The 21,749-nt window shown below is 34.5% G+C and overlaps 3 protein-coding genes across 3 annotated transcripts; 2 read left to right on the top strand and 1 right to left on the bottom strand.

The window, feature by feature from the left end:
• The first annotated feature begins 11,763 nt into the window (after window positions 1–11,763).
• LOC149394028 (glycine-rich RNA-binding protein 4, mitochondrial-like) lies at window positions 11,764–13,877 on the top strand. Its single transcript, XM_089617718.1, has 5 exons — window positions 11,764–11,847; window positions 12,485–12,634; window positions 12,717–12,785; window positions 13,320–13,426; window positions 13,506–13,877. The coding sequence occupies exons 2-5, from the start codon at window positions 12,511–12,513 to the stop codon at window positions 13,665–13,667; spliced, it is 462 nt and encodes a 153-aa protein (XP_089473844.1). The 5' UTR covers window positions 11,764–11,847; window positions 12,485–12,510; the 3' UTR covers window positions 13,668–13,877.
• A 2,956-nt stretch (window positions 13,878–16,833) lies between these two features.
• Window positions 16,834–18,264, top strand: LOC149394027 (glycine-rich RNA-binding protein 2, mitochondrial-like). The gene is made up of 5 exons (XM_089618242.1): window positions 16,834–16,960; window positions 17,046–17,071; window positions 17,306–17,352; window positions 17,960–18,062; window positions 18,172–18,264. Exons 1-5 carry the CDS (start codon window positions 16,834–16,836, stop codon window positions 18,262–18,264), a joined length of 396 nt encoding a protein of 131 aa, XP_089474368.1.
• Window positions 18,265–19,845: 1,581 nt separating this feature from the next.
• On the bottom strand, window positions 19,846–21,013 carry LOC149394026 (replication protein A 70 kDa DNA-binding subunit B-like). The gene is made up of 6 exons (XM_089618241.1): window positions 20,911–21,013; window positions 20,733–20,814; window positions 20,490–20,622; window positions 20,249–20,409; window positions 20,027–20,147; window positions 19,846–19,947 (listed from the first exon to the last, which is right to left on the bottom strand). The coding sequence occupies exons 1-6, from the start codon at window positions 21,011–21,013 to the stop codon at window positions 19,846–19,848; spliced, it is 702 nt and encodes a 233-aa protein (XP_089474367.1).
• Window positions 21,014–21,749: the final 736 nt, after the last annotated feature.

Here is a 21,749-nt window from a genome sequence, read left to right as displayed (position 1 = left end):
TAATAAGGATTTTATTAACTGTTATTAATTATTTAGATATATATAGTGATGATGAGGTAAGAGGAGAGAGATATAAGTGCCACGCACTTGATAGCCGTCTTGTTACAAATACTCTCTCGACCACATGGTTTTGTAGTGAAATTCTCTTTCTTTTTTTTCTTTTCTTTTTTTCTTTCTTTCTGCATCGTGTTCTATTTTTGGTTAAATTTGATTGATCTTTCTACGTCAAGTAAATGATCGTTATTATTAATGGATATATTGTTTGTGTGTCACCAAAATTTATGGGAATTGATTAAGTTAGATTTTTCTTTTCTTTTTTAATTCCCCATCAAGTAACTATGCGCTATGAGGAAGTATCTACGTTAAAGAATCTATTGATATGGGAAGAATAAATAGATGTTATTATATGCCCGATATTATTTGAGGAGCTGCAATCACCCGAGCCTCTACATTAAAGTGTATGGTAAAGTGCAAAAGTGAAAGAAAGGGAATTTCAAGAAGCATTTTGGGGGATATCTTAATTTAGAGTTTTTTTTCTTAAATCAAAAGAATTTTAGAGTATAAATTAGATATTTATAAACAACTAGCCTACTTATAGAGGGGACTTATAAATTATAGCTTAACTATCTATTTATTTAAGGAAATAACTTATATTTCTCATACTTCTAAAATTGCCCTTGGTTTCATAAAATTTCGTTCTTATGTGTTTGTTAATTCCAGATTTTTTTCAATTATTCATCATCGAATTTGAATCATGGAATCGTTTGTCAAATCGGAGACATGTATTTTGTTTTTTCGAATGGTAAATAATATTTACTATCGAATGGTCCGACAGTAAATATTATTTACCATTAAAATTATCCTAGATTTGCAACCAGGATATTCGACGACACATTTGGAATAGATGCTTAGGATCGTCGATTTCGTAGATGTTCTTCTATAGTTCTTATATTATATGTTCGTCTAGGTTAGTCATTTAATCATTCTTAGTTTATGTTTGTCTAGTGTAGGTGTTTAGGTTCTTTGGTTTCCTAAAACTTCGTTCTTATTTGTTTGTCAATTCCAAAAAATTTTCCAGTTATTCATCATCAGATTTGAATCATGGAATCGTTCGCCAAATCGGAAACAAATATTTTGCTTTTTCGAATGGTAAATAATATTTACTATCGAATGACCCGACTGTAAATATTATTTACCATTAAAGTTCTAGAGTTTCGGTTATGGTGTTCTATGGGTTAATCGAATTGGAAATATTATTAACCATATTTTATAGTTAATCTAACACATAATTGATCGGAGATGCGGGGTAGGGTTTCGATTATGGTGTTCTATGGGTTAATCGAATTGGAAATCATATTTACTTACCATTTTTTCCAAGTTTGAAAACGGAGACACTTCGTCGGCTTCGGAAGTAGCGAAATCAGAAAATTGGTGACGGAAAATAAGGTCGGACACAATATCAAAGGATTGAAGGATTCAAAATCGACGGAGAGTTCGGAGGCAATATCGGAAGATTGAAGGATTTGGAGTCGAATGCGAAAATTTTGGTGTGTATTTGATGAGGGGTAAGATAGGAATATAATATTGTTTGGTAGTGGATTGGGCTAGTTACCTAATTTAAGTAATAGTTTGGCTAGAATTTTAAAAGAGGTGACTAATTTGGGCTAGATACCTAACCGACCCTATAAATTATCCGAGCTACGTAATTTTTTTATTAATAAAAAAGACGTTACTTCATTTTTTATTTTGAGAATACTTTTTTTTATATTTTTTTCATTGTTGTTTAAGATTTATTTGAATTTTTTTTTTACTGTTTACGAAGAAAAATAATTAACTTTTTCTTTGATTTTACAATTTCATTTAGAATGATGGCGAAATCTTCTTAAAATTATAAAAAAAAAAATTGAGGTATTTATTAAATAGGAGAAATAGTGGCAATAATACTCAATGTTTGGTCAAAATACTAATTATATACTCAAAGTTTTTTTCTTTGGCAAAAATATCATATGTTACGTTATACTGGGTCCGTTACTACTCGGACTCTTAAGTTCAAACAGAAATTTTAACGGCAAAGTATTTACATGTAACTAAATTTTAAACTTTGAGTATTTTTGCCCAAGAAAAAAAAGAATGAGTATATAAATAAGTGTTTTGTTTAAACATTGAGTATTTTGTCACCATTTACCCTATTAAATATTTGAAAATTCAACAAACTTAGGGAATTAACATCTTCAAACAAGGTATAAAATTGTCCACCACTAATTGTCGATTTTTTAAAAATCTGTAAGAGCGGATTTTGAGAGCCTCGATGTTGGAATTAAATATGCAAAATTTTAATAATTAATTATGGATTTAATATTCTTAATTCTAATTATATTAGTTTATAATTAATGGGTCAAATTAGGTGATCTTATTTTATAGCACAAATTGACTATTGAATGGAAGATTAGTCAAATATGTAGAAACCTTTCTTAATGGGACTTTTAGAATTATATGGGCACCCGATTTGGATCAATGTATAAAACAGTTATAGTCTCTAGTATACAATCTTAAAACTAGTCATTCTAAATCATATAGACTACTAAATGGAATATGAGTCAAATATGTATAAACCTTTCTTATCGGGCCTTTTAGAATTATATGGGCACCCGATTTGGAGCAAGGAAAATGGCCTTAAGTAGTAGTAAGTTCGGTACTTTTGACCAAAATAAATCAAAGTATAATTTTGGACATTTTTAGTAGCACAACCAACATAAATTGTCTTTCTTACCCTTGTGTTTTTTTTCTCCTTTCCTCATTACTTTAATCTGCTCATAAATTCTCTCTCTCTCTCTCTCTCTCTCTCTCTCTCTCTCTCTCTCTCTCTCTCTCTCTCAGAACCACCTTGACCACAGCCAAAATGGGTGTCGCCGCGAGATTTCCCGCCGGACCGCCATGACTGTTGGAATTGATCTAGGGTTTAAGAAAAAGTTTAACGCTTCGGTAAGAGGCGGAATTTTAAAAATTTTCTTTTGATAAGTAAAACGTTTTTACTAACCTAGACAAAGAGCAAGCACATGTAAATAAAAACTCATATGAGCATTAAAGATTACTAACCTTTTTAGAAGCTTGAACGTTGAGAAGCTTTTGGAAAAAGGTTTCAACGTTCGTCTCCCCTCGCAGCACGTCTCTCTTCCTTCCTCGGCAACTCGAGCAACCACGAAAGTTTCTATCACTAAATCACTCGAGAGAAAAAGGAATTAGTATGTGGGCACTTTTAAACACGACGACTCAAGAACAAGTCTTAGAGTCGAAGAGCTAAAACACCAGGTCAAATGTGGACCTAGGTGCCAAAACAAAAAAAACGAAATTGACTAGAGAGATAGAGAAAGGGGAGTCGGCCAAGCTAGAGAGAGAAGCTCTCAAATCTCTAAAACTTGGGATGAATCAAAAGTGAAGAATGGGGCTCCTATTTATAGGAGAGACTTTACCTTCAATAAGGTAGTTTCCTCTTCTACAGAATATCACATATTCATGAGCAAATATTGCCTTATTTCTTCTTTCATTTGGGCGGCCAACAAGGCTTCTAGAAGCCTTGGATTTGTTTCCTTTTTTGCTTCTCTTATGCCTTGGCCGAATTTCCTTATGGCATGCATAGGAAATTTGTTTCCTCTTTTTCTTTTGGAAAGTATCTTGATACATTTATGCACAAAATATTCTCTCTTTCTTGCTTAGGGTTGGGCGCCCAAGGTATCTCTAGAAGGAGCTTCAAGAAGCTTCTTCATATGTTCATGACAACATGAAAAAGAAGCTTCTTCATATGTTCATGACAACATGAAAAAGGCCCATTAAGAATTTTCAATAAAATTCGTATGAAATGAAATTAATCCACAAGGCCCAATTAAACCAACTTGGCCGAGTGATATTGAGTCATCAAATGACATTGTCAAAAAATTTATTGACATTCATTTCATCCTATGTCCAAAAAGACAAAATTACCCTTTTGACAATTTACATAAAAATCGTCTCGTTCTTGTTTTGACTTAGCTTCTAGTTTAACTATTCCTACTCGATGTGATTTGTGACAGTGACCTCATGGATCCAAATGAACAAAGCTTGAGCTAAACACTTGGACTCAAAAGTTCACAAACCTTTTTCCAAGTTTAGCTTAATGTCAACTGACTCCACTAAAGAGTTGACACTGAAAATCTCTCGGTTCAAATGAATTTATTTTCTACTCAAGAATTCAACCAAATTATGATGAGCTGATCCACTGAATATTATCTATGTCTACCCTTCATGAATATCATCAGCTAGTCAGGATTTACAAAATTACCATTTTACCCTTCTAGCTGTTATTTCCTCAACTCCTTTGTCGCTTGTGAATAAGTTAAAAACAATGTATTGACGAGGAGCTAACAAGTCACATTGTTTCATCCAAAAGAGTCGAGACTCAATTTGGACACTGGCCAGTTCATTTATTCACACTCCAAGGAACAAAGCATGAGGTGATATACATTGCATTTCAGCAATCTTGTACATGAATTCCATATCTATGAGAACTTCACAAAGTTACTCATGACATCTTCATAACTTAGTACTTCACTAATAGGTCCTGTTCGGAATCACATAGTGAGTCCGAACTCTGACTTTCTCAAATGAGAATACAGAAGCTGTGAAATGGCATGTCTCATTTTAGGATTAAGGTAAGCACGATGCAATTCATACGTAATGACTTCGAGACATAAGAGGTTAAATGGTTTGTTCTTATTTTGTCTCTAGAAGTGCACTGGTCAATTCAGTACCTTCGGAAGATACCTAGAAGAACTATAGAGTCACCAACTCTCAATGCCCCATAACCAGACATTCTCCTAACAATCGTACTGAGGTCAATAGTCCTTTGACCTTTAGATTGCGAATATATCGTTTTAAGCAAACTACGAAGAGTTTGTTCATGCAAATCTACATTTGTCTCTTCGTAAGTTGTTAAGTTTGTTTATGGACTAAAGACTAATGTTTTATCATAAAGCTTCAAACAGACAAGGAAGAATGAATGAACGTTTCAACTTTTATTAATGAATAAGCAATTACAAGCAAGAGTCTTCATGAGATTTTATTATATCAAATGTACAAAATAAAGACTACAACTCTTCTTGTGGGCACCATTGACAACAATGACCTCCTCATTTGGCTCCATTTCCTCTGTTGTCGCTCAACGCCTCTTATTCCTCAACCATTGTCACTCCATCCATGGAAGTCGTCGGTCATCTTCACGACCGTTTGAGTTTGGTTGCCGATTCGATCTCTCTCGCCTTGTCCTAGCGCTCTGTCTTTCTACCAGAGGACTCACAGCCTCGCCGCCACGAATCGTCCGATGCCGCTTCGTCGGACGCACATCTGCGCCGCATCAAGCTCGGAGACCTTGGTCGTGAAGTCCAATGGCATCGCCGAAAAGAAGAGCGACGACGAGTTCGAGGACTTGCATACATTGCCTCCGTGTAAGGTCATGCTCATGGAAAGCCCTTCGTACGACGAGAATCAACGATTGATTCTCTGTGTTGCAGCGAGCGAAGATCTTGAGGTAGTTTTTACTCTTTTTTGTCATTTTCTTTATAAAATTTATGATTTTGATTTTAGGAAAATTGTTTCTAGTTTTGTAGGTCGGTGATGTTGCCTTCTCTGTGCCGAATTGGCTTGTTGTGATGCCAAAAAAAAATTTGGGGAACAAGAGCATTGGTGAGATTAGTTGTTCGTTTTAGCCATGTTGATGATTTTTTAATGTTCAGTGAAAGGCAATTGACGAGTTCAATATGACCATAGATAGCAAAAAATGGATAACTTTGATGGTCTATTTGCATTTACAAGTCTGAGCACTAGGCTTTAAGGCAATGTAGACATGTATATTATGGCTATGAATATCTAAGTTTGAAGAACAACAAAGTAAGGATGGTTTGGGGTTGCTTGCTTAAAAGTATAATATACATCAGTTAGGTAAGTTTATTTGTAATATGAGAAAGTGAAGGGGCAAGAACGATAATTGTAATATGCATTTGCATTATATCCATTTCGTATTTGCTTGCATTTAGTGGAGGAGAAAATGCTATGCTGGAGTATTTATCATTTGATTTATCCTTGCAGCTGAGTTGTTGACGACTAATAAATTGTCGAAGTTGGCTTGCTTGGCATTGTATTGCTTGGCTTTCTTAATAGCTTTTGTGTTTTGCATAGAATGCTTATTATTACTTTCAAGTTTTTGTTCCTTGTTTGCGATATTGCTGGTTATGTTACCTCTTATTGAGTAATTTGAAATCAACTTTATTGAGCTTGATTTTCTCGAAGACTAATACCCTGATTTGGTTCATCTTGGAATTTCGTACGGCATGAAGCATTACTATCCTGCTCTTGTTATGGTTTTTTGTCTGTAATTTCGATAATTGTAGACATGTACAACTACAATGTCGATAATTGTAGACACCTACGTTTATAATTGCGAAAATTATAGCCATATATATCTACAAATTCCTAATATGAATATCGTTACAGAAATTATAGATATACATGTCTATAATTATCGAAACTGTAGACATAATCGTCTAGAATTTTTTTTAAAACTCGGTAATATTTTAATCTTATATGTCTACAAATTTTTGAAATTTATAATACATGTCTACAATAACATAAAATTGTAGACATACGATTGATAATACGAGCTGGAAAAAAAATTCATTCAATTCAAGTATAAAAAAATCATTCTCATATGAAACATCTTAAAGAGAAAAAAATTTAAATGGAAAAAAAAGAGGAGGCTGAGGGAGGTGGGATCGAAGACGAGAGAAGAGAGGGAAAGAGAACAAAGAGAGAAAAGAAAAAAGAAAAAAGAAAAAAATTGAGGGAAAAAAGAAAAAAAAAGAAAAAAAATAAATTTAAGGGTAAAATTGATATTGCACATTAGATTTACTACTAGAAGTGTCCAAAACTATACTTTGACATATTTTGGTCAAAAGTATAAAACAATTATAGTCCCTAGTATACAACATAAAAAAGTAGTCATTTTAAATCCTATATAAGAGAACACATTCGATTTAGGGAGATGCGGTTGAGGAAGACATGGTATCATTAGTCAATATGCATCCGCTCAGTCCAGTGGCGGACCCAGAGTTTAGAAGAGGGGGCCAACAAATAATTTAAGCTGAAAAAAATAGCCCAAAAATTTGGACGCTTTGCCCATTGAGGGTTACACATGGGTCGCCCCTGCCGCTCACGCTTGATGCGATGAACCTAGGTTTAATCTATAATTTTTGTAATGTGATAGGTATCTTGTAATGCGATCAACAAAGAGGTCTATTGACCCCGCGAATATGTGAGTGTCCGTGGTGTAGACTTTTTACGCGACCGAGTCCATGTCCGAGAGAACACCCAACAACGTAGACGTTCCCGCTTCAAAACCTTTTGGCCATGCTTCTCAAATATGAAAAGCTCCTCCACATACGAAACCTCTCATGGCTGAGTGAAGAAGGAAATGTGGCAGATTTTATAAGTGGCGGTCTTTGAGGCCTCGGCAGAGGCAGAGAGAGAGAGAGAGAGAGAGAGATTTTCGTTTTTCTTTTAAATTTTTCCTTTTAATCTTTCTTTAAAATATTAAATAGTTGAGGCAATGGTATAATTTCTTCATTTTTATAAAACTGAAGGTACAAACACGACATTCTGAAAAATCAAATGTATAAACGCATCATTACTTAAATTCGCAGTACATGTTGATGTCGTTTCCGAGCCTTACAATCACGAAGAAAATAAAAGGGTTAAAAAGTGTTTGATTATGTTTATTTATTTCATGTGGATCTTAAAAGGACGTCGTATAGAAATGAATGCTGCTAGCTTGTAATAATATATGCAAAAATTAAATAATAATATATCCGATCTCAACTACACGGGTCAAGCTCAATCAATATGAATACAACTGACAAACTCATAAATACAATTGGGAGAAAGAGAAAAAAAAATATATGAGCGATAATAGGGAAAAAGAACGTACAAATATTCTCAGAATAGAGAGAAATTATAATACGACAAGATGCACTATCTCTGGAGATACGTGCTGGAGACTTCGTCCTTCATTGCCTCTCTTTCTGCCACGTCTCTTCTTTATTTGAATTGGCTCAATAGAAGTCGTCAACTCTCCGGGTTTCAAGGCGAGATCGCGTCTCATGCGCCGACTTCGACTTTTTGTGATACTTCAGGAAGGTACTCCGAGTTCATAAGAGGATTTGGGCCAGTCCCAAATATTTCTATAAATCTTTGCGTCAATGAATAACAAACGACAAAAATTATGTGTCGCTTTGTAGAATGGGCTTCTTCTTATTATCGGGTTTAACGGGCCAATGTTGTTTTATTATAAAGGGTCGAACTCTACCCCTACTATATATATATATATATATATATATGTCATCTTCTCTTGATATTTTGATCTTTTATTCAATCTAATATGTGGTACGAGAACCTTAAATCATCTTTATTAAATAATTAGGTTTTATCTTCAAGTTTCACAATAAAAATTTTGGTTGAAATTCGTACTCCGTACTCTAGTTTTCTGATTAATTTTGGGTGAAGATTTCATTGAGTATTTTATTAATTTCATTGAGGATTAATATGTGGTACGAGAGCCTTAAATCATCTTTACTAAATCGTTAGGTTTTATCTTCAAGTTTCACAATAAATTTTTGGTTGAAATTCGTATTCTTAGTTTTCTGATTGATTTTGGGTAAAGATTTCATTGAGGATTTTGGTATATTTAGTTTGGATTATTGATGGCTTTTTTATTTTTATAATCTACGCAATAATTGTAATTGTTCAATATTTTGTATCGATGATAAGTATACAATTACGAAAATAGCGCTTCTAGGGTATAGCATTTTTCAAAATAACGTCTAATTAAATCTTTTAAAACGTTGAGTTTTATCAAATCGTAAACAATTATTTTTCTTATAAATGAAATTGTTTATCGTAACTAAAATTAAATAGAGCTCAAAATAGTAAAACAAATTTAAAAAATATAAACATCAAGAAAAATGACTATCTACAACTTAAAAATGCTATTTTCGTAGGAAAAACTTTAAGCACGCAATTCTTGTGATAAAATACAAAAAACGGCTACTATAAACAATTACTACTACGACCTTTGGTCATGTGCATTTTTAATTCTAATTTGAATAAATGTGTAGTTGAATTTTTCTATTTTTTCGATATACCTACTTGCAGGCACGAAGCCAGCTCTAATTGAGGGGGGGGGGGGGGGGGGGGGGGGGGGAGGGGTTTTAGCCCCCTCTCAAATTTTTTTTTTTTTGCATTTTTTACCCACTTTTCATTTTTTTTTACAATTTTTTACCCATAAATTTACAAATTAGCCCCCCCTGAATTTTTTTTTACAAATTAGCCCCCGCTAAATGAAAATCCTGGCTTCGTCCCTGCCTACTTGTATAATTAAAAACAAAGCATGATGTTATCAACTTCACTTATTTGTGTTTTACGGTGCTCATCTGATCATGTGTATGTGGAATATGGATTTTTTTTTTGTCTCATTGACATTTAAGAGCCGGCTATTGTAGGAGCATAAAGTTGCAGTGCGGATTTTCTTGCTGCACCAATCAAAGTGTTATCGCAGTTGATGGTCACTCATGTCTATTAGTTGGACACTGTATTTTATTTTGAGCAAACCTAAGGTTTGACGTGCCTTGGTGAGGAGGTTGTGTTCACAATTCCTAAGGTTTCTCAATGAAGATATGAGTGTATTTTTCCGTCATACTCTTCCGGTCATGTATAAGCCCTGATAAAATAGATTCCCCAACAAAACATTCTTTCAGCATCATATTACAAAACTGCGTGCAGTATATCGATTATGTTATCAACTATTAGATAGGCAAAGATTGAATATCTTTTAGGAGAATTGTATCTCATATACGTTAATCACATTATGCAATGATCCTATTTTGAACTCCCAATCATAAATATTTAAGTCCGATTAGTTGTTAATTAGTAATTCAAAGAGCCTAATACTATGATATATATATATATATATATATATATATATATATAATATATATAAGTCTATGACTACCTCATGGTGTATAGAGTCTATCGTATGAACACCCCCGAGAGCTTATGCCCTAAGCCTAACCTCGGTTCGACCTGATCCTTGTTTGATAAATGTAGCTTTATCTTAATGCTATGCTTTTGTAATGGAAATTTCAATATATGTTTATAATAATATGTCAAATTGGGTGCTATAAAGGTTACATATCCTCAATTTTTTTTTTTTTTTTTTTACAAAGTTATCCATAAAATAATTAAAAAAAAAATCATGATGACACCTCAATACACAAATGATACTTCGTGTAGTGTTGTTGTTGTTGTTGGTTTTTTTTTTTTTTTTTTTTCAAGGAGTGAGATGAGATTTGTATTAGTTTTTAAAATAATACGATGAAAATTGCGCATAATTTTAGAATATTTTCAATTTTGCACAAAAGAAACAAGATTTACTATATTATCACATGCACACCTTGAAATTTATATTTTTTAAGAGTTAATGGCGACAAAAATACCCAAAGTTTTATATTTGATACAATTAACTACTCATTCTTTTTTTTTCGGCGGATAAAATACCTAATGTTAGTTTTTTGTTGCACCGTTACTATTTTGACCGTTATGTTTAACAAAAATCCACGTGTCGCAATCTTGTGATTATCTGATTTAAAAAAAATATTGAATAAATTAAATAATAAAAAATACATTTTAAAATGAAAAAAATACAACACATAAACGTGCGCGCACACATATACCCAAACACACGTATATACTAAAACACAAACAAACTCCAGACTATATAAGAAATCAAAAATAAAAAAGCATATCAAATATCAAAACCGAATTAGAACCCCTGAGAAATTCACTTCTATTGTCAACACCAAAAAATCGCGAGGAAGGGTCAGCGTAACAGTCGAGCTGGGACAGTTGGTGGCGGTTTTCAGAGGACGGAACCCAAACAGTCGAGTCACGGAACAGACAATCAACGAATCTCTAGTGTCGAATCTCGGTCGGGGCTGATAATTTTGCTCTCAGATATCCACAACAGGACGAGGGTGGCCGTGAAGTGCAGCTTTGGCCAGGACTCCGGAGGTGCGGCGAAGGCTCAACGGCGGACCGACGAGGCAGAGAGCGCCGGAGAAGCTGATAAACATAGAGAGAGAGAGAGAGAGAGAGAGAGAGAGAGAGAGAGAGAGTATCTATGATTGCAGTGAAGAGTTGTCACGACGGCGAAGTGATTATGGCCAAGGGTTATGGCCATGGAGCATGGTCAGAGTTTGGCCAAGAGAGAAAGTCATTTTCTATTTTTTATTTTATCTATTTATGTATCAGAAAAAAAATAAAATAAAAATAACTGTTAAATATGAGCCGTTGATTTGAATCAAGTAGTAATGGTGGAATTAAAAATTAACATTGGATATTTTACCTGCTGAAAAAAAGAATGAGTAGTTAAGTGTATCAAACATAAAATTTTAGGTACTTGTTGTCATTAACTTTTTTTTTTGTAAATATATGTTTTAGATGAGCATGAGAGTTAAATAATCTACAAACAAAGTAGCGAGTTCGTTTCCAAGCAGACAATCACACTCCAAATATTGGCTTGAAAAAAAAAAAATTAAAGGCCAAACACGTGAGAGATCACACGCTTGTACAATAGACCTCTCCGTGGAAGAACACTCTCGACCCTAGATATTTTCGATACTGCCACGACTATACCACTATAAATACATAAACCCTAAATCTTTCTCTTCATTTCCAACCATTTCTCTCTCTTCTCTCTGCGTTCTTCAGGTAAACCCCTTATGAAACCCTAGTTTTTGTTTTTCCCTAGCTCAAGATCCTAGTTTTAGCTTCTCAAGTTACACATACGTAGTTGGTTATGTTTTCTGATTAACGATCTCATGCTTTCATTTCGGCGTTCGTAATCATTTTTCAATTTTTATTTTGAATTAGAGGTTTTTTTTGTCCTCGTATACGATTGATCATGTTACGGATTTAGCTTGGAAGAAATGGATATAGACATGCGATTTTGTAGTTTTTTTTAATTTATTTTTATTTTTTGAAAATGAAATTCTGTGGAAAAAACGGGTTTCGTTCTATTTTCTTTGTTTGTTATTTACTTGGAAGACCTAGAAATGATTTTGGTTTTAGAATTTGTGAAAACTTGGTTTTAGGTTTTGTCTGAGTGGTTTAAGGTTATATTTCAGTGGATACTATATTCTGAGTGATTTAGGTAGGAGATATATTATCGTTTCAAGTCCGTAATAGAGTGAAGTAAAAATAAGAAACAGAGGATGTTTGAGATTTTGGTAGAGAAGAAAACTTATTTGATTTAACAGAATTCATTTAGTTGCCGTTTAGTACTCTGTATTATTTGAGTTATCTTGTTCTTGTAGAATCTAATTTTACTGATTATTTTTTATTGTAGATTTTTAAAGGTAATCCACCACAAAGATGGCGTTCTGCAGTAAACTTGGTGGAGCCTTGAAACAGAGCCTTTCTCGGAGTGTGCAATCACCCATGACATCTATGCTCAATTCGATTCGCTCCATGTCATCTTCGAAGCTTTTCATTGGAGGTATTAAAGAAAGACTATCCCAAATCAATGTCTTCACTGATCTTAATTCAATATATACTAACTTTGAACTTTGGATGTGTAGGTCTCTCGTTTGACACTGATGACAATTCTCTTAAAGACGCTTTCTCCGGCTTTGGTGAAGTGGTTGAATGTGAGTTAACATATTTGTTTTTTTAAGATTTCGTACATATTTGTAATGAATTTAGTATGAACATTTTTTTGCCTATTTACTGCAGTAGTTTTGTGGAGACATGTGATCAGTTGTATGTGATGGTGGGTACTTTTTCTCAGGTTGATTAGCAAATGGTATTAGGTTTGCGGTTCTGTTCATGATAGTCTAAACTGATCTGTTATATGCTCGGAGCGATTAATAGTGGATGATGTAAAAGGTGTTCGTTTTCAAAATGATGCTCATGTGCTATTTCTTCGCTATTAAGTGTTGCACATTTCATTAGGAAATGGGTATTAAGCTTCTGGATCTGTTTGTAAAATTATCCGTTGATACGCATGTGGTTTAATATTTGGATGATGTAAATGGTGTTCATTTTTAAATTGTTATGCTCCTTTCCTTTTGGATCTGGTTTCATTGTTTTAAAGAGGGGTTAATAAAAAAGACTTACGCTCCTTCTGGCTCTGGTTTCTTTGCTTCAAACTATTTTTACAATAATGTGTTTCTGATTTTCAGCTAGGGTCATAGTTGACAGAGAGACTGGGAGGTCCAGGGGTTTCGGTTTCGTGAGCTATACTGACGAGGAAGCTGCTGGCTCTGCAATGTCAGCCATGGATGGAAAGGTATAACGGGATTGTAGTTATTTTCCCAAATAATTGCATTCCTGAAATATTGATGAAATTCTGGTACTCTAAATCTCAGGATTTGCACGGACGAATGGTCCGAGTGAGCTATGCTACCGAGCGTGTTCCTCGTAGCGGCGGATACGGAGGCGGTGGTGGTGGTTACGGTGGCGGTGGTGGTGGTTACGGAGGCGGCGGTGGTGGTTATGGAGGCGGTGGCCGCGGCGGCGATGATTTCTAAGCCCAGCTTGGAATTCATTTGCTTAATTAGACGTTTTATTTTTTTATTTTAAGAAGAAAAAGTTCAAAGCTTTTAGCTCCATTTTTCATGTGTAATCCGCTAGTTTGCTTGTTGCTCTGACATGTGCCGTGAGTTTCTATTTTGGAGATATTCATCTCCTGCACAGCCGAGTGAAATAGTAAAAGTCAAACCACCCTGTTTTTAAGTCTAGTTCCTTTTCTTTTCTTTTTTTTTTTTCGTTGTTTTGTAGTAATTTTGATCGGATGACGTCATGGAAATTGAGGTTGGTCATCGTAGTTTTTTTCAGTTGAGACTTGAGATGATGAGTAATTAATTTTGTGCATCAAATTCCAAAACACGGCGTTCAATTTTTAATGCGCAATTAAGTGGGGACCTCCGACTAAATGGAGCAGTCATGGTTTGAAATTTCGTCTCTACGAGTAAATCATTTTTACCCAAACCAGCTCAGTAAATCATTTGGATCAAGGCTGTGGGTGGGGGCTAATATAATTTAAAATTTAAAATAGCATAAAAGTTTATTTTTATTTTTATTTTTTTTATGTTGGCGAGTGATTTTCAGTTTCACATACAAAAATGAAGCGACTAAAAGCGACACCGATGAGACCGCCACTGAAGTCATCCGATTATCAAAAGCAGCTAAAATGGACTCTTAACAAGGGTAACAGAGGCCAAGATGGACACTCCTTTGCACATCTCAAACTATCCATAATGCTCATGTTATTACCCTCTATAATGACTCGTATGCAATTTCTAAACTTGGCCAACATTGTAGCCACAGGCTCTGCAACGCTGTTTCCATTGCCGGGCAAGCCTCGAGTCAGACTTTGCCACATCTGCAGCAACACTCATTTGCCTTGTGAAGAATGACTTAACTTTCCTCTTAGGTGGATGAGTTATTTGATATCAATTAATTAATTGAGTAACTAAGCCACCGAAATTTGGAGAATCGCCAAATAGCCAACTTTTTGTAATTTTAAGTAAATAGTCATTACAGTGATGCAGCATTGTTTGGACGTTTTTAGCATTTCATTTATGCCCTTGGAGTTCGATGGTTATTTACAATTATTAACAACTATTTACAACTATTAATGTATTTTTTGCATTATTAGTAAAATCTCGTGGGTATTTATTTAAAATTTACCGAATATTGTCTATATGGCAAAACGTGAGTTTTCATATGGCTATATATAGAGAGAACCCATTCAATATTTATAGAGTTTTGGAGGGATTAAAGTGAGTCTGGAGATGCCTTGGGCGAAGAGATATGCTCAAGGGCGAGGAGGCAGGCTTGCCTGTACAATAGGCACGAGGAGACCTTCCCGCTCGGACGTTGGGCACGAGGGAACTTTCTCGCTTGGGCGTCAGGCGTTTGAGGGGGGCTTGCCCGCCTAATCACAAGGTATGCAAATGAAGCCTTCCCACCCAACTGTTGGGCGCGAGGCCTCGAGCAAGCGTGCTTCACGAGGACTTGGCGCGAGAGGGTCTGGCACGGGTGAGCGTGGCACGGGGATTTTGAGTTCGGGCATTTTTTTTTCCACGTTTTGAGTTTTTGATGTCGTTTTTTAGTAGGAGTCATTTTTTAGCAAGAAAAATGACGACATAACACGTTGGTTCTTTGATCCGTGTGATTTTATTTTTAATCTTTAGGTTTTAATAATGATTTGTTTTATACAACAGTGGATCTCATGCGGATAGACCCCGAGAACAAAAGCCCCTAAAAATGTAAAGTGCAATCGGTGAATGTACAAGTTTTTTTTTTTTAGGAAATTTGTGTTACATGAAAAGAAAAGAGAAACTTGTAACTAAACAATCTCTTGTAATTGTGTTTGTATGATACACATTGTTGACATGCAAAAATGTTACAACAATTGTCCTGCGAAGAGCATTAGGCACCGAGCTACAAGGTGCCGAGCACATAAAAATTTCCATGTAGGATTGTCTATAAATATAGACAAATCTAATATAAAAGAGAAAATAAATTGAGGGTGCTTCGTGATAGCTGAGACTTCTAGTGTGTTCTTGTGAATACGGAGATCATGGGGTGATCAGACCCATGATGTGGTAGTTACTTTGTAACTTCTCATTATTTCATGCGAGTGGGTGGTTATTTCGCATAACCGTTCATTAGTTATTTTTATTGAGGTAACCGCTGAGCACGTGTTCTCGGACAGTTATTATTTGAACTATGATGTGATCACCTGTTTTCTTAGTTTGACTAATCTTTAACCTATCAACTTCTCTTTTCTTCGAAGTTTTGTTCGATTGGGTTCGTTCTTACCTTAAAACGGGTGGCTCCTTATTTTATATGTTTCTCGGGTCTATTTGACTCGGGTTTATTGCTGAATTCATAATGTTTTCGGTACTAGTAGCTCTGTACTTCAGATTTAATTGGGTACCTTAGGCATAGCTAGATACCTAGTGCGAATTTTGGGAGTAACACACATTATATGTTTTCATGAGAATGATATTTTTGGTAATTTAAGATTTTTGTTTCCTTATCGGATTATATAGTATATATACCATTTTAATAATAATAATAATAAAAAAAAACACTTGCATTCATGTCATAACCGTTTTATTTTTCTTGCAGACTCGCTCAAACCCCCAAGATATTTTCGATAAACACATAAACCCTAGTCTTCTTCTTTCTCCAAATTCGAAACCCTAGTCTTAGTTTCTCAAGTTAAACAGTGATGCTATGTTTTTTTCGATTGAGGATCCCATGTTTTTATACTTTGGTGTTTAATATCGTTATTTTACTTTATATTCTAAAATGACCAGTGTTCTTCTATTATACTCAGTTTTTGGCACCGCGAAACAGTTTGGAAATACTCCGTTGGGATTTCATTTCTATAAAACCGTGTTTTTTTTTGTACAATTTCCAGTTCTTTAGCAATTTAATTAGTAGACAACTTCTATTCTGTATTTATAATTTTATGATTTGTAAACTTAAAATGTGAATCGAGAAACGCTTTGTGTGTATTTGTATATCACTTTGCAAGAAGGGAAAAAAATTAAATTAAATTGCTAATAATATTCAAAGAATTTTGTACTCTTATTGACTTCGAAGTGGTGGAACGTAATGTGTTTTTTGTTTTTCATTTTTATCTGAAGACTTTCAGATTATCCATAACCTAGCACAAAGATGTCATTTTGTAGTAAACTCGGCGGAGCCTTGAGACAGAGCGTTTCTCCTCGGAGTGTTCAGACACCGATGACGTCGATGCTCAATTCTATTCGCACCATGTCCTCAAACAAGATTTTTGTTGGAGGTATTTATCATAAACAAAAGTCGATACGGAAAACACTTTTTTTGTTATATTTACTCATTAATAGTGTTACCGGTGGATTCTTAAGGCCTCTCATTTGGAACCGACGATCAGTGACGGAGCCAGGATTTCAATCAAGGGGGGCAAATTTGAGAAATATTTTTTAGGAGGGGCATTATTGAAAAAAAACTTACAAATTTGGGTCAAAAACATAATTATTAGTAAAATTTAGGGGTAAAATTATAAAAAAAGTATAAAAATTTGGGATTAAAAAAATAATTTTCAAAAATTGAGGGGGGGATTGGCCCACCCTGGCCCCCACCTGGCTCCGTCACTGCCGACGATAATTCCCTTAAAGACGCATTTTCCGGCTTCGGCGAAGTGGTTGAATGTGAGTTTTTTTTTTAAGATCGTCTCTATATGGACTCAGTCCATCTTTTAGATGTATTAGAACTTCCGACATTGGTTTGATATCGAGGCAAATGTGCTTTTTGTAAGTGATTGGAAATCCTTCACCTATGAGCTAGCATTTAGGTGACACTTAAGACCCGCGACTAAAAAATATGTGTTATATTATATTATACACTGCCATAATTTACGTTTAAGGTCGCTATAATTTTGAGTTTAATCTTTTTAGTGTGTGGGGTTTCTGAATCAAATCTGATCTTTTTAGCGTGGCTGTAATTTATTGAATTTTCTTGTGTGTTGGGGTTCTGATATGGCCTATGGATTCTGTAAAACTGTTCTGACTCCGGTTTCATCATAACATAGAAAGTTAATTCTACAACCATTAGTGGTGCTAGGAATTGCAGTCTGGCTGAGTAAAAAAAAAAAATCATAATTTTAGGCTAAAAATATAAAATTGAGAATATTTTGGGGTAAAATTTACAGTTTTCAATAAAATAATTCCCCATTGCTGCTCTCAAATTTGAATTACTCCATTGATATTTTTCTTTTCTTGCTTTAATCCCACGTCACATAATGTATCAAATATTCAACTAGGGGGATAGTTGACAAAGATACCGGGAGGTCGAGGGGCTTCGGTTTCATCAACTACACGGACGAGGAATCTGCTAGCTCCGCAATGTCTGCCATGGATGGAAAGGTACGAATTCGAAGCTAAAAGAGTGTATTTGTAATTGTTTTATCTTGTGAGGTAATATAGAACCGGACATATTACAATTTCGGCCTTTTACGCCTGACAACTCTCTCAGGAATTGCAAGGGCGAACTGTGCGGGTGAGTTATGCCACGCAACGTGCTCCTCGTACCAGTGTTAGTGGTGGTAATTATGGCAGAGACTATTGAGATTTGCTCGGATACAATTTTGTTGTGTACTCGTAATTTCAACGACCCCTTTCTTAAACAAAAAATTAGCAAAATAGCAAGCGTTTCGTAAATTTTAGGTAAATAACCACTGCATTTTATTTACAAGTGTATTTTTACAAAAATACTCATAAATAAGTTCAATTTTTTTTTGGGTATTTAAGGGTATTTTTATAAATATACGCTTGTAATAAATAAGCGTAAATAAAATACAGTAGCTATTTATCTAAGATTTACGAAACGTTGGCTATTGTGCAAAAACAAACGTTTAAGTTGGCTAAATACTTAATCGATCCTTTCTTAAATATATCAAGTTTTAGTTTGTAATTGTTGCATCCGAGTTTATGTTTTCGTTTTGGCTTTCTGAACTCTATTATTTTTGTATTTCGGCTTTGCCGCGTTGAATAAAGTCCCGATGTTTTTTTTTTTTTTTTTTTTAAATATATATAGTTTTAGTTGATATGGGGTTTGAGGGAGATGAAACGAGGTGTTTCTCAATAACTAAATATAAATATGATTGAGATTTGAAATGTCATATGTACTATTAATGGCCTAATTTTGATTTACTTGTCTAGTTTCTCGACATTTGTGTTTACGTGTGTTACCAATTTGAGGATATAAATTGTGTGATTAGTTTCGAAGATAATTGATTTTCATAAACGCAACAGCGTTATCAACGATGATGTGTCACCTTTATATTTTAGTTATGTGTTTCGTGGGGTCCATATATATTTTAGTACATCACTCACGTCAACACTACGTTGATAGCGCTGTAAGCAACATTGTTTCTTATTAAAACTAGTAATGGGTACGCGCTACGCGCGAATGATCGTAAAACGAAAACAAGCAAGTTCGAAGAAATTCAAATCGTTGATGAAAATTTTGGTAAAAGTATGCATTTACCAGTTAATTGAACAAAATTGTACTTATATATAAGTGAGAAACAATAAAGTAAATGAGACTTTAAATACCTGGAATCATAAGATAAATATATACTTGTCATTTTGAAGTTGAAAATGTTGTTCAAAATACATGCAACAGTTGATTTTGACATGGCTGGAAAATTTAGATTGATAAGAGAAACATTCAGATAATACAATATCCAATAAAAAAAACTTCAAAAACAGCCCACATAATATAGCTACAATCGCAAAGAGTGATTCAAGGGCAAGTCATCAAAAACCATAGTTTGATTTCAACAAAAGTAACACTTTAGTTTGTTTTGTTTTGTTTTGTTTTGTTTTTTTTTTTCGATTTTTGGCTTCTTCTTGAGCTTGGTGTTGAGATCTTCACGGTTAGAAGCGCTGACCTTAGAGGAGTGACCGTCACTTTGTTGTGCCTCGGGTTGGGATGGTGTAGATATGAGTTTATATTTCTCAACGGATTTTTGAACCGAAAGTTCATTCGATTCTATGTCTTTTGTCTGAGTTGGAATAATGACTGGGTCATCTTGCTTTTCAGACTCATGTTCGATGAGTGCAACATATGTTGAGATATTGGGTAGAGTGTCATGTCCAATGTCTTTAGTTTCTTCAGCAGCAAAAACAACCGTGAACTTTGTTCTCATGGCAGTAGGCATATCATTTTTTGGAGCTTTGATAACACAAGGAAGTTGTTCTTGTGTGACAGCTCAAAAAAGGACTGTGGAGGCGCTTGATTAGGAGCCTAATTACGAAATACGAACATGAATAAGTCGTAAAGCTGTAGTAAAAGAATATGAAGTTTGATCAACTTTGTAACTTACCATCGATGTTGCATCAACGATGTCCGTTGCTAGACATGAGAATATGTTTTCAGCAGTTTTTCCAAAGAGAGTAGCTGATATGAGCCCTGTTGAGTCTTCTATATCCACTTCAATTCTAGGCCTAGAACATGGTAGAATAATTTGTTATTTGTTTACTACCGTAGAGAGTCAAGAAGTGTTCGTTATTTGTATACAGGAAATACGAAAGTTAGTTGGTCGAACCAGGGAATAGCTCTTGCTTGTGGAGTATCACAGAAAAGACATTCGAACACGGTTTGTAAAACTGATCCAGTTGCTCTGTGACATCTTCCGCAAGAAACGTACCAAAATGGTTGTTTAAAGTCTGTGACTTTCAACTTGCCCTTCACCCAAAATGCCGATCTCTGTAGATAAAGGGAAACATGTCTAATATATGTAAATGTAAATAAAAAAAGATATGACAAACATGTCTAAGCATTCATACCATCAGAGCCATATCATGCACATGGCTGATTGGAATAATTTGATCACCAGGAGGAGGACGAAGTGGAATGGATAAAGCTTCATAGCTTTTGTCGTCGATCAGATCAGCAATTTTTTTAGAGTTGTCGATGATCCTGTTAAAAGTCAATGGGAAGAGATGAGATAAAAATAATAAACAGAACATGAACTTAAAGAAAAAATAGATTTAAAATTTTTGGCATGTGTGTTGTGTAAGAAATTAGACCATCCGCGAAGTTGCTTTGCGGTGTCGAATTCAGGTTCAATGACGAAGCATGTCGTAGGTTTCGTCTGAACACTAACAGCTCCTGAAAATAAAATAAAAAAACACATATAAACATTGTAAATTTCGCATTTCTATTTTAGATACATACAAATAAGGATGTTATTGTTGGTGAACTAACCATTGTGAGAAACAACTTGTAATTGAATGGCAGCAATAATTGGCCTTCTATGAATAATGTTTGAGAGTGTTTCGCATTCATTTGTAGTGGAAGAATCCCACATCGTTAACGTCATGGTTTGAAACCTTCGGTAATGAAATAGCAAAAGAGTCATGTCATCATTGTAAATAGAAACAAATATTCTGGAGTATGAATCAATACCAGGCATAAAATAAGGAATAATATTAAGAAACTTTTTATGAAAAAAAAGTTGATATATAAAATAATATATGCTATTAAATAGATAGCAGATTTTACGTGCAGAATTGAATATGAAAAATGCCTTTCCTATCTTGTTAATTTATTGATATTGTCACAGAATAATAACAGGTGCTGACTTAGTTAGAGGAATCGAATAGATGCTCTATTTTGTGGCTTGGATTTGTTGAATCGACTACAAATGGTGAACCAAGATGAATTTTTTTAAAACAGACCCCCTTTAATACCTCTATAATTAAGAATCATACTAAAGTTTTATTTAATGAAAATAAATATATTTTAACTCATTTATCAAGTTTAAGCTTGCAGTAGAGGATCTCGTCTGGATTTTCCTCTTTGGACGTATGTCTATAGCAGCAGCGAGGATATCTGCACATGTATTTTGTCAATTATGTTGTAGTGACACAGATTTTAGAAAGTGAACAAGAAAAGAACCACATGTTGTAAGCATGTATTACTAATGTGTGACATTTTGTCCATATGAAGTTGAAGATCTGAGAAAGGCGTGAAGCTGTAAGTCGATTCCAATAAGGTTGCATGGTTTTCTTCTACTTCTTGAATCGTTGTTCGCGAATTTAGAG

Source organism: Urtica dioica, chromosome 6, assembly GCF_054948205.1.
Source record: "Urtica dioica subsp. dioica isolate 48M chromosome 6, U.dioica_male_clone48M_v1_H2, whole genome shotgun sequence".
NCBI lineage: Eukaryota > Viridiplantae > Streptophyta > Magnoliopsida > Rosales > Urticaceae > Urtica > Urtica dioica.
Note: the sequence above shows the minus strand (reverse complement) of the source record. Positions and strands in the feature narration are given on the sequence as shown.

What these genes read in the sequence shown, in the direction of transcription:
- LOC149394028 (XM_089617718.1), top strand. Translation starts at nt 12,511, where the DNA reads ATGGCGTTCTGCAGTAAACTTGGTGGAGCCTTGAAACAGAGCCTTTCT. An exon ending in TTCGAAGCTTTTCATTGGAG is followed by an intron (nt 12,635 to 12,716) that starts GTATTAAAGAAA and finishes TTGGATGTGTAG; the next exon opens with GTCTCTCGTTTGACACTGAT. An exon ending in TGTCAGCCATGGATGGAAAG is followed by an intron (nt 13,427 to 13,505) that starts GTATAACGGGAT and finishes TCTAAATCTCAG; the next exon opens with GATTTGCACGGACGAATGGT.
- LOC149394027 (XM_089618242.1), top strand. Translation starts at nt 16,834, where the DNA reads ATGTCATTTTGTAGTAAACTCGGCGGAGCCTTGAGACAGAGCGTTTCT. An exon ending in GGCGAAGTGGTTGAATGTGA is followed by an intron (nt 17,353 to 17,959) that starts GTTTTTTTTTTA and finishes ATATTCAACTAG; the next exon opens with GGGGATAGTTGACAAAGATA. An exon ending in TGTCTGCCATGGATGGAAAG is followed by an intron (nt 18,063 to 18,171) that starts GTACGAATTCGA and finishes CAACTCTCTCAG; the next exon opens with GAATTGCAAGGGCGAACTGT.
- LOC149394026 (XM_089618241.1), bottom strand. Translation starts at nt 21,013, where the DNA reads ATGTGGGATTCTTCCACTACAAATGAATGCGAAACACTCTCAAACATT. An exon ending in TGCATGATATGGCTCTGATG is followed by an intron (nt 20,410 to 20,489) that starts GTATGAATGCTT and finishes CTTTATCTACAG; the next exon opens with AGATCGGCATTTTGGGTGAA. An exon ending in TCGTTGATGCAACATCGATG is followed by an intron (nt 19,948 to 20,026) that starts GTAAGTTACAAA and finishes TTTCGTAATTAG; the next exon opens with GCTCCTAATCAAGCGCCTCC.